Below are 15,896 nucleotides of genomic sequence, written 5' to 3'. Positions count from 1 at the left end.
GACCCCGCGACAGTTTCAGGTCATTCGAGTAACTCGCGTCACAGTCCCAGATCAGTAAATATGTCGCAGCACAACAACAGATCACAGCGCCATAGTTCATGAGCACTCAATTGATCCATGAATCTTTTAAAGATCACTCAAGCAACATGTGCCACAGTTCCACATTCTTCAAGTGTGCTGTGGCACATTCCCAGATCATTTAGGTGACCCGCAGAAAATTTACAGATCACCGCAGCACAGTCCAGAGTACTCAATTCGCCAAGGCACATTTACAAGTCAGCTTAAGTGGCCCACGGTACTGTTTCAGATCACTCAATCAAGTGATCTGTGACCCATTTCAAAATCAATGAACCTACTGAATGTTGAACACCCTTGATATAGCACCTCCTGAAGTTACACCATATGGCTCACAGCACACAGATCACCTAATGGTCTGCAATATATTAACAGTTTACTTAAGTGGCCCTATGCATTTTTTATAATGATTTTAGTGGTGCTCTTAACACATTTCCAGATGACTCATGTGGCTTGCACACATTTCCAGATTACTCAAACGGCCCGCTGCACACTCGCAGACCACCTGAATGACTTGCAGCACATTTCCAATTAACTGAACCATTAAAAGTGTGGGGCCAATTCATTGATTTGAAAACGTGTCATGGGTCACATAATTAAGTGGTCTAGAAAAGTGCTGCAGGTTATTTGTGTGATCTGTGAATGTGCCACGGGTTACTTAGGTGATCTGGGAATGTCTCGTGGGTTACTTGGGTGGTCTGGGAATGTGCTGCGGGTCACAAGTGATCTGGAAATTTTACTCAGGCTACATAATTGAAGTAAGAATGTACTGCGAGCCACTTAAGTTATTTGTAAGTGCACCAGGGACACTTGAGGTAGGCCACATTTGGGCCATGGTTTGAGCACATGTATTCTTTAACCGTTTAAAGGTCGAAATATGAACAAAATCACTTATTGTTTTGAAACTTGGAATTCAAAATTCTTCTGCACCCCTATATATCAACTTTGAAATTTGAAGAAAAAATGTTTTTCTTTGTTTTCCACGAGGAGAGGCAAAAGAGGAAACTGGTATCGCAATTTCTTATTTCTGGAATATTTTGATTGAAATTTGAATTTTCTGTGCAGAAAATTCAATTTTTTTTTCTAATGTCCGTGATAAAAGAACGAAAACATCTTTGATGGACCCGTTTGCAACATTGGTAGCATTTAGTGTTTTTCGGCAAACTGCACCCAGTCCTTGCGTCGCAGACACAATATAATAGCAATCAGATGACCTGGCATCTTTTTTCAGTTGACACCATGAACCTGGATGAATAATTAACCCCTCCTTCATCTGTAGAAGGTTCATTGTCTCTTAGGAATTCCACATGCGAGATATATGATCTGCTTGTTGCCACTCTGAATGAACTATCCAATGTGTTATAATGGTCATACGGCAAATCTTTTCTAATGAAATCCAGAACTGAGGTTTTAATTGGATTCTAGGAAAAAAATTTTTATCCAATGCAATGGGTTTTTTTTTTTCCGATTGCTCAAAACTGTCTTACCTTTTATTGAAACTTTCACATGAGTGTTGCACTTATTTTTTGTTTCTTTTTTCTACCTTACAGCTTTTCAAGAATATGTTTTGGGAGTTTCTAATACCTCATCCTATTTGCAAAATATATACAAACACAACGCCACAACAGACAAAATGCCCACAAATTATAAACAATATATACACATGATAAAATATTATACAACGCCCATAAAGAATACTTATGGTTGTCTTATTCTAAGAATGGATAGCTTCTCGATTTACCCCAACATGTTTATCGTATTTCTTTTTAAACGTGTCAATTGTGTTACAATTTACTACCTCCGGGGGTAAGCTATTCCATTTATTAACAACCCTATTGGAGAAAAATTCCCTGCGACACCATAACCTTGCATTGTCCCTCACCAATCGATACTGGTGTCCCCTTGTAAAAGCAGTCGATTGGCGGTGTACTAAAAGTTCATGGTCCATCCTATCCATCCCATTGAAAATTTTGAACACTTCGATCATATATCCTCGACCATTCATCCAATGTAAACATATTCAAAAAATGAAGTCTCTCTTCATAACTCAAGCCCTGTGTGTCAATAAGGGCACGCGTAGCTCTTCTCTGCACCCCTTCAACCAAGTGCATGTCCCTCTGTAGGTATGGTCTTCAAAACCTTACAGCATACTCCAGTCCAGGACGAACTAAGCCTCGAAAAAGCGGAAGAATGACTTTAGGAGAACGCGAAGAGACCTTTTTGAAAATGAGACTAAGCATTCTATTCGCTTTTTTGACCACCGCTGAACAATGTTCAGAAAAACCTAAGTCGCTCATCAATGAGAATTCCCAAATCTGTGACCCTAGTTGATCTAGCATTCCACATACATCAGCTGGAACTATTGTCACTAGATCATTTTCAATAATAACATCTTCATCCGTGATATTCCCATTTTCAGTAGCAAGTAATTGGCATATATCTAAGAGTTTTCTAAATAGCCTACAGCTTCTTCTAATGTGAGATATCTTTTGGATATGGTTACATACAACTGAACATACAGAGTACAAAAGGACGATTGTGGCAAAAGTAGGAAAATAGGACATTTCTAAAAATTAGGAAAGTAGGGAAAATAGGAGCACTGTGAGACCTGCAAACGTCATTTTCTACGTTCAATTTTTGCAAGGACATTCCACATTCATCATTCTGGCATTACAGAGTTGATATATTGATTCTTGTACAAGTAGAATTTGATAAAATTGAATTGTATGATACATGGTAATTAGCTAAGCTGAATAACGGCATTCTTTAGTTGACATATCTATATATATAAAATTGATTTTCTGTCTGTCTGTCTGTCTGTGTGTGTGTGTGTATGTTCTCAATACAAATCTACAATTTTAGATCGATCGTCGCCAAATTTTGCACATATACCAAATGGGACCCGACTTGAACGATAGACTACTTTAAAATTTCGTCAGCCCAGGGCAAATGCCCCAAATGGGCAAAAAACTGTCCGGCAACAATGGTTTTTGGGCCTCAACAATCACTTTCCGAACGTTTACTTTGGTTACCGTGGTTCCCTAGCAATGCGTTTCAGACGTGTATATGCTTTTACAACGGTTTGTCACTTCTTTAATCCTGTTAGTATATGTATAATAGTTTATGCCTTTATAATGGTTTGCCACATTTTTAATATACTCTCAGTAATGAGGCTTTTTGAATAGACATCATAATCATCATCACTTTGAGGGTTAGGAAAAGGGTGATCCTCATAGAAATCAGTGCTAAAATTGTCGATTTTACTGTAGAAATGCGGAAATTAGTGGGATTTTCCGCCCCATCAATAATTTTCAAAATTGTATTGAATTCTCGATTTTTGAAACATTCAGTTCGCTTAGAGATATACGAAGCCCAGGAGATTAAATATGAAGTAATTAGCCAAACCTATACTTTTGAGTTGGATATTCGAGCAATATCATTGATTTCATTTATATCTTCTCAAGTATGAACATTAATGTCTCCATATTGTCTCTTTTGATATTTATTTGCATAAATTCATGTGGGTTAGGGTATTTTAAAATTAGTTATGAGCCCGTGAAAAGTGCATCGAAAAAATTCCACAGCTTTAATTAATCATTTTTTGAAGCTGGAACAGACAGATGGATAACTTGAAGTTCAGGGGGGGGTGGGATCGAGATACCTAGCGCCCCTTAAAAAAAGAAAAATATATATTCATTTCTACGTTTCTGTGTAAATCTAGATTTGTTTATTTCATGAATCGCGCAGGTCGCCATATTGGTTGACTTGGACACGGTTTGTATGTCCCTCAAGAAAAAGAGAGGGAGATATCACGTGATCCAAAAAAGCCTCATTGAAGAAAACCCGGGCAGCGCCGGGTATTATAGCTAGTTTTTAAATAAAAATGAATTTCTTATTTGGAAGTTTTTATTTTGGAGAATCTCTTGCAACTCCTCCCCCCCCCCTCCTAGTTCATTGACGCAACTCCCCTAGAGGGTCGCAACCCACAGTTTGTGTGAAACTGCCCTAGGTCAGGAAGTAGTTAACTGAAGCTCATGCACGATCCATATGGAGCTCTCTATGGATACATATTGGATGGCTCTGAAGTAGAATCAAAAATAAAAACAAAACTATTTTTCACAATTATTGTCACTAAAGCAATTCTATAAGTGGGAGAGCAGCAATGAAATATTGTCGTGGTCCCCATTCCCTTAACGCACCCTCTGTGATTTGCCCACCTTGCTCGAAGAGCCTGTATCTGCTCAACCCGTCAAAGACAACAGGTCGGCTTATTTCTGTAGGTTTGTTACAGGTCACAATGAAATAAAATTGTTCGTAATGCACACTTCAAAAATAAATATTCAGATGGTGTAACAATAACTTCAAAAGCTAGAATCATTGCTCTGCATGCACCCAATCTCTGTTGGACTAATGTTCAGTTTTCAGCTTTGGGAAACTATAGCAGAATCAGCAAATATAGTCCCAATCAGGATAACTATTGTTTAATCAGAGTCTAAACAAAGTGTATGGTGAACAGAGAAATAGCATTAAACATTGGAAATTAAACTGGCTTTTAAAGGTAACAAGACTTATGCGGCCGTCCTTCATTTTCTAGAAAAACTTGCCTGCTGGCCAAACAATCTGATTAATCTTACTAACATTAATTTGTTTAGAATTCACCAAAGAAACCATTCCAGAAATGAGTATGTCATTATATATATTTTCATTAATTGTAAAAAAATTGAGTTTGGAAACCACATTGAAGGGGATAACGAGCTATGGCTTGAGCATGTGTTGTGTAAAGTATCAAAGGAAAATATCACCTTGAATTTATCAGGTTCTTCAGCATCATAAAAGAGATTGCCCTTGATTTTAAACAAATCATGAGTTGCTATCGTGGCTGCTTGTCTCTTCTCACAAACAGTTTCGTGTAGCTTTGTCTGAAATGAGGGAAAAATTATACTTTACAAAAAGAAAAAACAAGACAATAAAAATGAGACCCTGTGTATCAATAACAGATAAATTTGCGTACATAAATATATACAGTAATACCTTGACTAACAAACATTCCAGCTAACAAATTTTTCGGCTGACAGATTTTTCTTTTTCTCAATGTTTTTCTGCCTCAGCTAACAAACATTCTAGTTGATATGAATGTATGAGCTAACACAAAACGGCCATATCCACAGTTATATTTTTGTCAATCAAAATAGAATACAATGGGTTGTTGTCACTCAAGCAGATTAATTTATTTCCCCACCAAGGAATCATTTTCCAGATACACCGCTTTTTCAGAAAAAGATGATGAGCAATTTCATGTAAGATGAACGATTAAGCTAAGAGAAAAAGTACTGAGAAAAAATAAACCTATACTTGAATGTTTTCAGTGAATATAGTGAGACTCTTGATACCGAACTGAACTGTCCGAGAGAACATTCTATGAACCTATCTTTTCTATCTGAATACAGTAAAACCCTTTTTAATTGACACCCCTCATGTGTAATCACTCCTCTTTTATGGCAAAATAATAATTTCAGTGTGCAATAAAAGTGTGAATTTCAAACAATGGTCACCCCTCTTTTACGGATGAATTTTTTTCGTCTCTCTGGTGTCCGCAAAAGAGAGGTTTCACTGTACATGAGACACAAAAATGAGGTAATCAAATTATAAATAGACAGGGACACTAACAAATCCGACTGGGTTGTGTACATAGCGTAAAATAAAAAGATCTCCAGTTTTTCATCTTATAAATTCTCATGTACTGTTTATCTAGTCGTGTCGTTACTTAGTTTTAGCCACCTGTCAGTTTTAGTTTTTTTTACGGTTTTCCTTGAATATTTTTTAAAACTTACCTTTAAATTTTTGGCATTACTTGGAACAAATCAAACCATTTCTCATAGTAACCTATTCCAATATTCCACACCAGCTTATTCCCCTGATCTTGCCCCATGTGACTTTTTTCCAGAGATAAAGAATTTGCTTCAGGGGCAACAATGCTCAAGTTATGAAGGCGAGCAGCGACAAAGGCACTGGAAGATGCGACAAAAAGGGCACACAATCCGCATTTGCGTTTTTTGTATAAAAAGCAAAAATACATAATTTCACTGGGTCGTTACTTCAAACAAAACATCAAATAAACAGGTTCTATCTGTATTCATTCTTCTGTAATAAAATAAGTTTTGAAACTTTGTGAACATAGTAGAATATCAACTAAAATGTTTGTTAACCGAATAAGTTTTCTTTAACAGAGACGGAAAAACCTAAAAAAATTCATCAGCTGAGGTATGAACATACATTCAAGGCCAAATGGCAGCACTGAAAAATCAAACAATCAAAATCAAATTCCACTGAGACTGTTAGGTACACACATTGACACTTTTGGCACAACTCAATAGGTAGTGAATTGACCACGCTGACAGACCAGAGTTGTGCTCAGTTTGAAAGTCAAGGCCAAAACACGCTATACTCATGAGCGGTGATTATCACATCGCTCACATCAATGTAGTGTGTTTCAGCTTTCAGACCTTGGTATAATAGCCATAGCTTTTAATGTCAGACACTGCCCATAACATTGGTTTTTGAAAGTCAGAAAATCAAAATTGCTGGATAACCAGGAGAACATTATCTGTGCCATTTTTCTATATGTAGGCCTTTAAAAAATAAAATTATTACTGTATATAATGCAAATATTTTGTGTGAGTAAAAATGATTTTCTTTTCATTATTCCGTAGTTATTTTTACTGATCTTTTTTAAAATATAACACCTAGGCAGACATGCCAACATTGGCTTAAAGCTTGTCAGTAGTGATGAATGTTTAGCTTTGCCACTGGGAGACCCCCCCCCCACCCCAATAAACTGAAGAGTCAAAAAAACTGGTGCAGGCATGTGTATGCAAATAAAGACGAGTACGGCACTGCGGTCAGCAACGCCTATATAACACAACAAGTGTCTGGCATAGTTGTTAGAACGGTTACTGCTGCTACAATGGCAGGTTATCAAGATTTAAGTGAGTTTGAACGTGGTGTTATAGTCGGCGCACGAGAGATGGGACATAGCATCTCTGAGGTAGCGATGAAATTTGGATTTTCACGTACGACCATTTCACGAGTGTATCGTGAATATCGGGAATCCGGTAAAAAATTAAATCTACGACATCTCTGCGGCCGGAAAAAGATCATGCAAGAACGTGACTGACGAGAATCATTAAACGTGACAGACGTGCATTCCTTCCGCAAATTGCTGCAGATTTCAATGCTGGGCCATCAACAAGTGTCAGCGTGCGAACCATTAAACGAAAAATCATCGATATGGGCTTTCGGAGCTGAAGGCCCACTCGTGTACCCTTGATGACTGCACGACACAAAGCTTTACGCCTCGCCTGGGCCCGACAACACCGACATTGGACTGTTGAGGACTGGAAACACGTTGCCTGGTCTGACGAGTCTCGGTTCCAATTGCTTCGAGCTGATGGACGTGTACGGGTATGGAGACAACCTCATGAATCCATGGACCCTACATGCCAACAGGGGACTGTTCAAGCTGGTGGAGGCTCTGTGATGGTATGGGGCGTGTGCAGTTGGCGTGATATGGGACCCCTGATACGTCTAGATACGACTCTGACAGGTGACAGGTACGTAAGCATCCTGTCTAATCACCTGCACCCATTCATGTCCATTGTGCATTCCGACGGACTTGGACAATTTCAGCAGGACAATGCGACACCCCACACGTCCAGAATTACTACAGAGTGGCTCCAGGAACACTCTTCTGACTTTAGACACTTCCGCTGGCCACCAAAATCCCCAGACATGAACATTATTGAACATATCTGGGATCCCTTGCAACGTGCTGTTCAGAAGAGATCTCCACTCCCTCTTACTCCTACGGATTTATGGACAGCCCTGCAGGATTCATGGTGTCAATTACCTCCAGCACTACTTCAGACATTAGTCGAGTCCATGCCACGTCGTGTTGCAGCAATTCTGCGTGCTCGTGGGGGCCCTACACGATATTAGGCAGGTTTACCAGTTTTTTTGGCTCTTCAGTGTAATAGGACAGTATATATAATCTTAGTATAATAAAAAAAATCACTCAAAAAATTTGATTTTAATTATTTTTGAAATTTTAATTGAAAAAGTTCATTAAATATAATGTCATTAGCACTGGAACCTAGAAAGCTTTGTGACCTCAGAAAGTTGCTTCAGGGAGCCAAAGTCACTTAATAATTCATGAATATTCAATGCAATCCCAACCCTTGTGAGTGTATATTAGAGAGGGTCAAAAAATAAAATTCACATTTTTCAAGGGGTACAGCAATAAAAAGGCACTAAATGGTCTCAAAATAACACACATGATTTTTTTTAATATTCTGATAATTGTAACTGCTTGATATCCGGATCGATATTAATATTTTGATTTTTTTAGATTTTTTTTTTCAAGGTAAATTTCAGTTAGGGTTTCAACCAATTACATTACCTTCTACAAACACACAATTCATCATGTTGTAGGTGTGAGGAGTAGATGGATGGGTAGAGTGGGGGAGAGTCTATGAAAACCCTACGTGTGCACATGCGATACCCATGTTTCTCAGTATAACTATGGCTGCAATAAGGCGAGGTTGTGTTGCGCTCTTTTGTATCATTTTCATCATGGATTGTACTCGTTCAAAATTGAAATGTTAGTTATTTTGTGATTCAAGTGACATTAAAAGCAATATGTTACACAAAGATGTTATGAAGTTCTATGCGTAGAACCGTCATAAAATCATTTGATTATGTTTGTCGCACCACTGTCATTTTCTGCACACAAGGGCTTAGACTGGGACCACAATTTATTGCCGATTCCGAATGGCAGGCTTGTTCTTATACTCGTCGAGCAGTTGGTGTGCTAATCCCTCAATGGGGGACTCCTTGCAGTGACAATTTTTCCCTGTGGTCTACTCTCAGTTTTTTTTTTTTGTTTTTTTTACCCGCGTCAGGAAATTTTTCTGACAAGGGTAAACTGAGTATCAAACTCGCGACACCTCTAAACATCCTTTGGTACTTTAGGCGAGTATCGACCTGGGCTACCGCGGCCACAGTCATAAAATAAAATGTGATAATGGAATTAATAAAGAGCCCACGTATAAAGAAATGGAGGACATTGTTGTGGCAAAAATTGAAGAAATATGGTAAAGAGATTCCATTCCTTCTGTCCAACATAAACGAGTGAAAGCGATGTTGAAAGCGCATCATGTATGAAATGCAACAATCTTTTAAAATCGCACCCTAAAATACTGAAGAAGCAATTGGAAGAGTTTTGCCATAAATTATTGTTTGACATTTCATCCTGCAAGTGTAAGAACATCGAAGAGTGCATTTGCCCCAAATACAAAAAGAACCTGTCCGAGAGAAAAGCTTCTTAATCAACCAACGAACGACCAAAGTCTTACATATAAATGCTTCATACTTCGACGGACAGATGGGGGAGGATAAATAAAACTTTAATTATATCAGAAAAGGATGAAAAAATGTGTAGAGTATTCTGGAAGAGCATATTTCATTGGTAATGGGAACCAGAGTCTAAACACCCGCTTCTGCACATCTCATTACATAGAAAGAAAACAAACTTTGATTTCTTCCTGAAATCAGAAGTATCTATGGAGACTTAGTGGCAGTTGGGTGTGATGTGAACATTAGTAAATATGGAGATGTCATGCTTCTGCTTGAAAAAAGGTTAGATAATCCATTGCGGTGGATTATCTGCCTACTGCATATGAACGAATTACCCTTCGGACACTTGTTTCTACATATTGATGGCTGTACAGAGACCCAAAACATTTTCAGGGAAAATCGGTAAAGATATAGAAATATGTGAAAAAAAACCGGTGTTTCGTTTCAAGTTATTCGAACAGAGTTACCCAAGTCTGCTATTCAAGGCACAGACCAAACATTTTTGCGCAGAATAGTCTCAGCAGTTTCAACAGTTTTTTTTTTCATATTTCCTAAGGATTTAGCAAACAAATCACAAAGCAAAATGTCCCACGCCCAATGGCTAACTTGTGCTAATCAAATTCTACGTTTGTATGATGGAATCTTCCTCTGAAAAAATAATTCCAGCAACGTATGTTGTCAACCTTCCAGTAAACATGGAAAACAGCACCTGTTCAAGCTCATCTCTGCCACTAGGTATTTGCCCACAGAACTGAAAGGGAAAATATATCCTGTAATTCTTCTCTCTCAAAGAAACACTTACTTCACACACCCTGAAAATTTCCAGATTGCAATGCTGACTGACTTTGAACCGCATATCCGTGAACTAGCAGCCCACCACATATCCGTGAACTAGCAGCCCACCACATATCCGTGAACTAGCAGCCCACCACATATCCGTGAACTAGCAGCCCACCACATATCCGTGAACTAGCAGCCCACCACATATCCGTGAACTAGCAGCCCACCACTTTCAGAAAAATAGACTCCGACCGTTTCAACTTCCTATTGTAAAATTTGATGTATCATCTTCCATCGATCTCATTGACTGGCAGAAGGAGAACATATCTGATCCACCAATATTGAAATTCATACCTGACGAAGATATCTGTTTGTCGTCCAAAAATCAGGAGAACTGCCTTTACTATGTCCGCCACGTGACACACAAACTGTTGAAAAGGCAGTCAAGGCTGTTACAGAAACTTCAGCCACATTGTGCAAAAAAAAAAAGAGAAGGCTGCATGAAAAACCAAACAGTCTCAAAGCTATGCTGAAATTCGATAGTGATAATTATTTTCACACTATTTGAAATATGATAATATTAATGTCATTTTTGTAAATGTTTTCTTGTAATAAATGTTACTCATGTAATTTGCATTTGTTTTATGAACTCATTAAAAATTTTTTTAAACCTTACTGTAACACCTCTTTGTATCAAAACTTCTAAAGCACCTACGACCAAACATTCTTTCCAACACAAGTTTTGTCATTCTCGTCCGTTTTGCTGACTGAAACAGTCGCAAATTTTTTCTCGCCATCAAAAGCACAAGCTGGATGCAAACGAAATAAAGTGCCGGATCCTATCATCACGAAGTTCAGGTGGAAGGCCGGACTTTCTAGTTAGAGACGTGCAAGCTGCTGAGATCACTGCCGGGACAGTTATCACAAATTATTTTTTTCAGAGGCGGTGATCGTAAAAGGACGGGACGCAAAGGAAAGGAAGTCGTCGCCGGGGACAATACTTTAACGTTACCGAAGTCAGGAGAGAGTGACACTGACGGTGTTTCTGCAAAAGAATGGACTGGTCACAAGCTTCGAAGGGGTAAGTGTAATAGTTATTTAGAGCGCCCAATGGATATCTATACTTTGTTGGGAAGTAAATTAAAATGGAAAGGGGTTTCGTTTGTGCACTTTGTCTGTAAATGTTAAGGCAGCATGGTCAAATTTAATTACAGTTGCTAGACATGCTAATCAGGCCGCCGACAATTTTCATGAAATTGTGTTTGAAAATTTTGACTCTGGTGGTCGAATTAAATAGACAACATGAAGAGAACTTGCCTATTGGAAGTTCTATTTGTAGTGATCCAGTAAGGATCAGAAGGTTAATTGATTTATATTATAAGTGTAATGACCCTAAGAGCAGTAAGGAAAAGAAACAAATGGATCTCATAAATAGAGTAGTGATTTTCTTCAGAAATCACTGTAATCACAAAACTTCCATGTAAGAAGGATAGGAAAAAATCCAAAGTTGTTAGGGTGTAACATGACGACCTGGGATCTCTTACAATCCTTATGTTCATTTAATCTTGTTTAGACCCCAGGGTTCGTTGGCTACCGGAAACCACCCGAGGCTTCCGCTGGAGATCGGGTTCGGGCCAGTTAGTTCGCTTAGTCTGACGGTCGGGGGGTGGGGTCTCCTAGCCATCGGGCGAGAATGGGGCCAGAGGTTGGGCTGCCAATGTCCCATATAAATTCCGCTTTACATCCATGTCAGAGATCCCAATAGCTTGTCTAGTTACGTTCGCTTTCCCTCTGGGGGGGGGTTCCCATGGCTTGTCGGTGGGATCCGCGTCGAGTCGCTGTCGTCAAACTTTATGTTAATTAAAAGAATATACACTGAAGAACCAAAAAAACTGGTCCACCTGCCTAATATCATGTAGGGCCCCCACGAGCACGCAGAATTGCTGCAACACGACGTGGCATGGACTCGACTAATGTCTGAAGTAGTTCTGGAGGTAATTGACACCATGAATCCTGCAGGGCTGTCCATAAATCCGTAGGAGTAAGAGGGGGTGGAGATCTCTTCTGAACAGCATGTTGCAAGGGATCCCAGATATGTTCAATAATGTTCATGTCTGGGGATTTTGGTGGCCAGCGGAAGTGTCTAAAGTCAGAAGAGTGTTCCTGGAGCCACTCTGTAGTAATTCTGGACATGTGGGGTGTCGCATTGTCCTGCTGAAATTGTCCAAGTCCGTCGGAATGCACAATGGACATGAATGGGTGCAGGTGATCAGACAGGATGCTTACGTACCTGTCAGAGTCATATCTAGACGTATCAGGGGTCCCATATCACGCCAACTGCACACGCCCCTTACCATCACAGAGCCTCCACCAGCTTGAACAGTCCCCTGTTGGCATGTAGGGTCCATGGATTCATGAGGTTGTCTCCATACCCATACACGTCCATCAGCTCGAAGCAATTGGAACCGAGACTCGTCAGACCAGGCAACGTGTTTCCAGTCCTCAACAGTCCAATGTCGGTGTTGTCTGGCCCAGGCGAGGCGTAAAGCTTTGTGTCGTGCAGTCATCAAGGGTACACGAGTGGGCCTTCGGCTCCAAAAACCCATATCGATGATGTTTTGTTGAATGGTTCGCATGCTGACACTTGTTGATGGCCCAGCATTGAAATCTGCAGCAATTTGCGGAAGGGTTGCACGCGTGTCACGTTTAATGATTCTCGTCAGTCGTCCCGTTCTTGCATGCTCATTTCCGGCAGCAGCGATGTCGTAGATTTAATTTTTTACATGATTCCCGATATTCACGATACACTCGTGAAATGGTCATACGTGAAAATCCAAATTTCATCGCTACCTCGGAGATGCTATGTCCCATCTCTCGTGCGCCAACTATAACACCACGTTCAAACTCACTTAAATCTCGATAACTTGCCTTTGTAGCAGCAGTAACCGATCTAACAACTATGCCAGACACTTGTTGCGTTATATAGGCGTTGCCGACCGCAGCGCTGTACCCTGATTGGTTCTATATCTCTTTATTTGCATACACATGCCTGTACCAGTTTTTTTGGCTCTTCAGTTTATTAGTGCAATATAATGTAAATGTTCAGCAAAGTGTTATATAAATGTACAATATATTTTACCTCCATGACATCGGTGGGTCCTAGGACCATCTCACGGCCTATAATGTCATGAGCTTATACAATGTGCAATAGGCCTAAAAGTTGTGGATCCTGGCCAGATCTCCAATTTGTTATGTTCGGTTGCCAGATTCAGTACTATAATTTTTACAATATTTCCTTTTCTCTCATGAAATTATGTAAATTAGATGCAAGTTCAATACCGCACCTTTGATCTTGTGATTGGTTCTGTCATAAAGCATTATGGAAATGCTCCTATATAAAAACCAGATAGAGATGTGCTTCATTCTCCGATTCTACTACTTCCAACTAACGTCTTGTCTTAATCACTAAGGCGTCATGCCCTGTTGAGGAGTGAGCTAGATCGTCTCTCAAAAACAATGAATTGAAATTGTAGAGGTGTGCCCTTGGCACCTCACTTGTCTCATCGCTGGACTTCACGTGAAAACCCAACGTCGTCATGATCCCGTCGCCTGTGGATTGGTTAGTGGCCAGACCGGCTACCCGTGGCCATTTGCCTCCTGTTCCCTACGCAGTGGCTAAGCTGTGACCTCAACGTGTGTTTGGAGACACCAAGCCCGTCTGAAGCTGGTGTCGGGGAGTCTTCTGCTGTGAGGTAAACACCTGGGAGTGTCTATTGGATGATGTGAACTAATACGTGGAAACCTGGACATGGCGGTGAGACCGTTCAGTTTTATTATTCTGTTATAATATTGGGAGACAGGTTTAATTGTGATAATTGTTGTTAAAACGTCATATTAATAGTTAATATATAATTGAATAAATGCTTATAGTTTAATCAAAATCTTGTCTCTTTCATTGTTGTCATCCATTCAATGGTTACTGGGGGAAAAAATGTTAAAGAACCGGGAAATGCAAGATAAGCGTTGCAAGGGATACCAAGGTTAATCCAGATGTACAATTCTCTAGTTCAGAGTCAGTCTCTGAAAGAGAAACAGGTAAGTCAAAAGGTGTATTCAGTCCTAAGCGCTTTTCATATACATTGGTACAAAGGAGCAATAGTGAAAAAAATAAAAAGTGTCTCTTAGATGAAAAAAAATCAGAAAACAGTGGTTAATCCGGGTAGTGGAAACAAGGATAATGACTTAAATTGTGAGAAAAGTGAAAAATCAGATGACAATATCCACATACAGGGAAACTGCTCGGCTTTGACCTATAAAACAGGGATAAATCCAACGGATTTGGTCAAGATGACAGACTCTAATGGGGTAGAGCAAACAGAGAAGAGGATACAAATGTGCATTTAATTGACTCTGGACTTGGGGCACATAATTATGAAGAAAACAGCAACGAAGACAGAAAAAATCATAGTAGAGATGATCTTTGAGCAAATGACATCCAGAGGGAAGAGAGAACAAGGGTCAGCGCCAAATTTGGTTTTTGGCACGAATTCTTCAAACAGTGAAAGTGACCAAAATAATGAAGGAGAAGATAATGAAAATGGATTTCAAACCATACTAAATAGAGGAACAAAAAAAGCTGACAGGAAGAAATACAAACCTCCAGATGTCAACTTAACACAACTGGAAAACTGGATTACATTAAGAAACAAGCTGAATGAAATATGCAAGAAAGGCTTCAAGGCAGGGTTGTTTGGTTTAAACCACGTTGGTTTAAACTATGGTTTAAACCTTGGTTTTAACCAAGTGGTTTTTTTCAAAAAATCAAATAAAAGTTGCCTAAATATCATTTTTTTCCCTTGAAAAATATCATATTGGTTCATTATTAGCCAAAATGTTTCATTTTTACCATATTTTATATCCTTGGGGTACATTCTGATGGTATATCTTTGAATGACATAAGATTTTATAAGTGGTTTTTTTCAAAAAGTCTCATAAAAGTGGCCATAATATATATATATTTTTCATATGAAGTATCTTAGTTATTTAAAGTTACACTGCTGGCCACCGTAAATGCAACACCCTGAAGGAAGCATGCAAATAATATGAAATTTACAACATGCATTAGCGGAGGTGAGACATGCAAATGATTAGAATTTCAGCGCAGATGCACATCATGCGCGCCTGTGGCGCCACTTCAAAGCGCTATTGAAGGCTTGGAGATTTCGACGATTTGAAGTACGGCGGTGTTTTTCTTGTGGTTTTTTAAAAAAAACGATCAATTATGCCTCGTAGAAAACAACGATCATCTTTTGATCAAGTATCCGAGTTCGACAGAGGAAGGATAGTGGCCTACCGAGATTATGGATTATCTTTCAGGGAAATCGGTAGTCGTGTTGGACGAAACCAAACAACTGTAATGCGGATATGTGATTGTTGGATGCAGGAGGGTACGACAGACCAACGTGTTCGATCGCATCCACCTCAGTGCACCACTTCACGTGATGACAGGCGTATTGTGCGTATGGCAGTGACGGATCGCTCAGCCACATCACGAACCATAGCACAGCACATTCAGTCTGTACCGCATCATCCAATGTCTGCGCGTACCATTCGACGCCGTTTACAGCAGA

General features: G+C 39.5%; 1 protein-coding gene across 1 annotated transcript in view; it reads right to left on the bottom strand.

Annotated features, from left to right (window-relative positions):
* LOC149086280 (leucine-rich repeat-containing protein 47-like) overlaps positions 1-15,896 on the bottom strand; it is a 48,431-nt gene that overhangs the window by 12,719 nt on the left and 19,816 nt on the right. The window contains exon 3 of the mRNA XM_089232308.1: positions 4,878-4,994. Coding sequence (XP_089088434.1) covers positions 4,878-4,994 — 117 coding nt within the window. The remainder of the gene's footprint in view (positions 1-4,877; positions 4,995-15,896) is intronic.

Source organism: Pholcus phalangioides, unplaced genomic scaffold (assembly GCF_987345545.1).
Source record: "Pholcus phalangioides strain wild (caught in Gottingen) unplaced genomic scaffold, Ppha-v1.0 ptg000005l_1, whole genome shotgun sequence".
Taxonomy (NCBI): domain Eukaryota; kingdom Metazoa; phylum Arthropoda; class Arachnida; order Araneae; family Pholcidae; genus Pholcus; species Pholcus phalangioides.
Note: the sequence above shows the minus strand (reverse complement) of the source record. Positions and strands in the feature narration are given on the sequence as shown.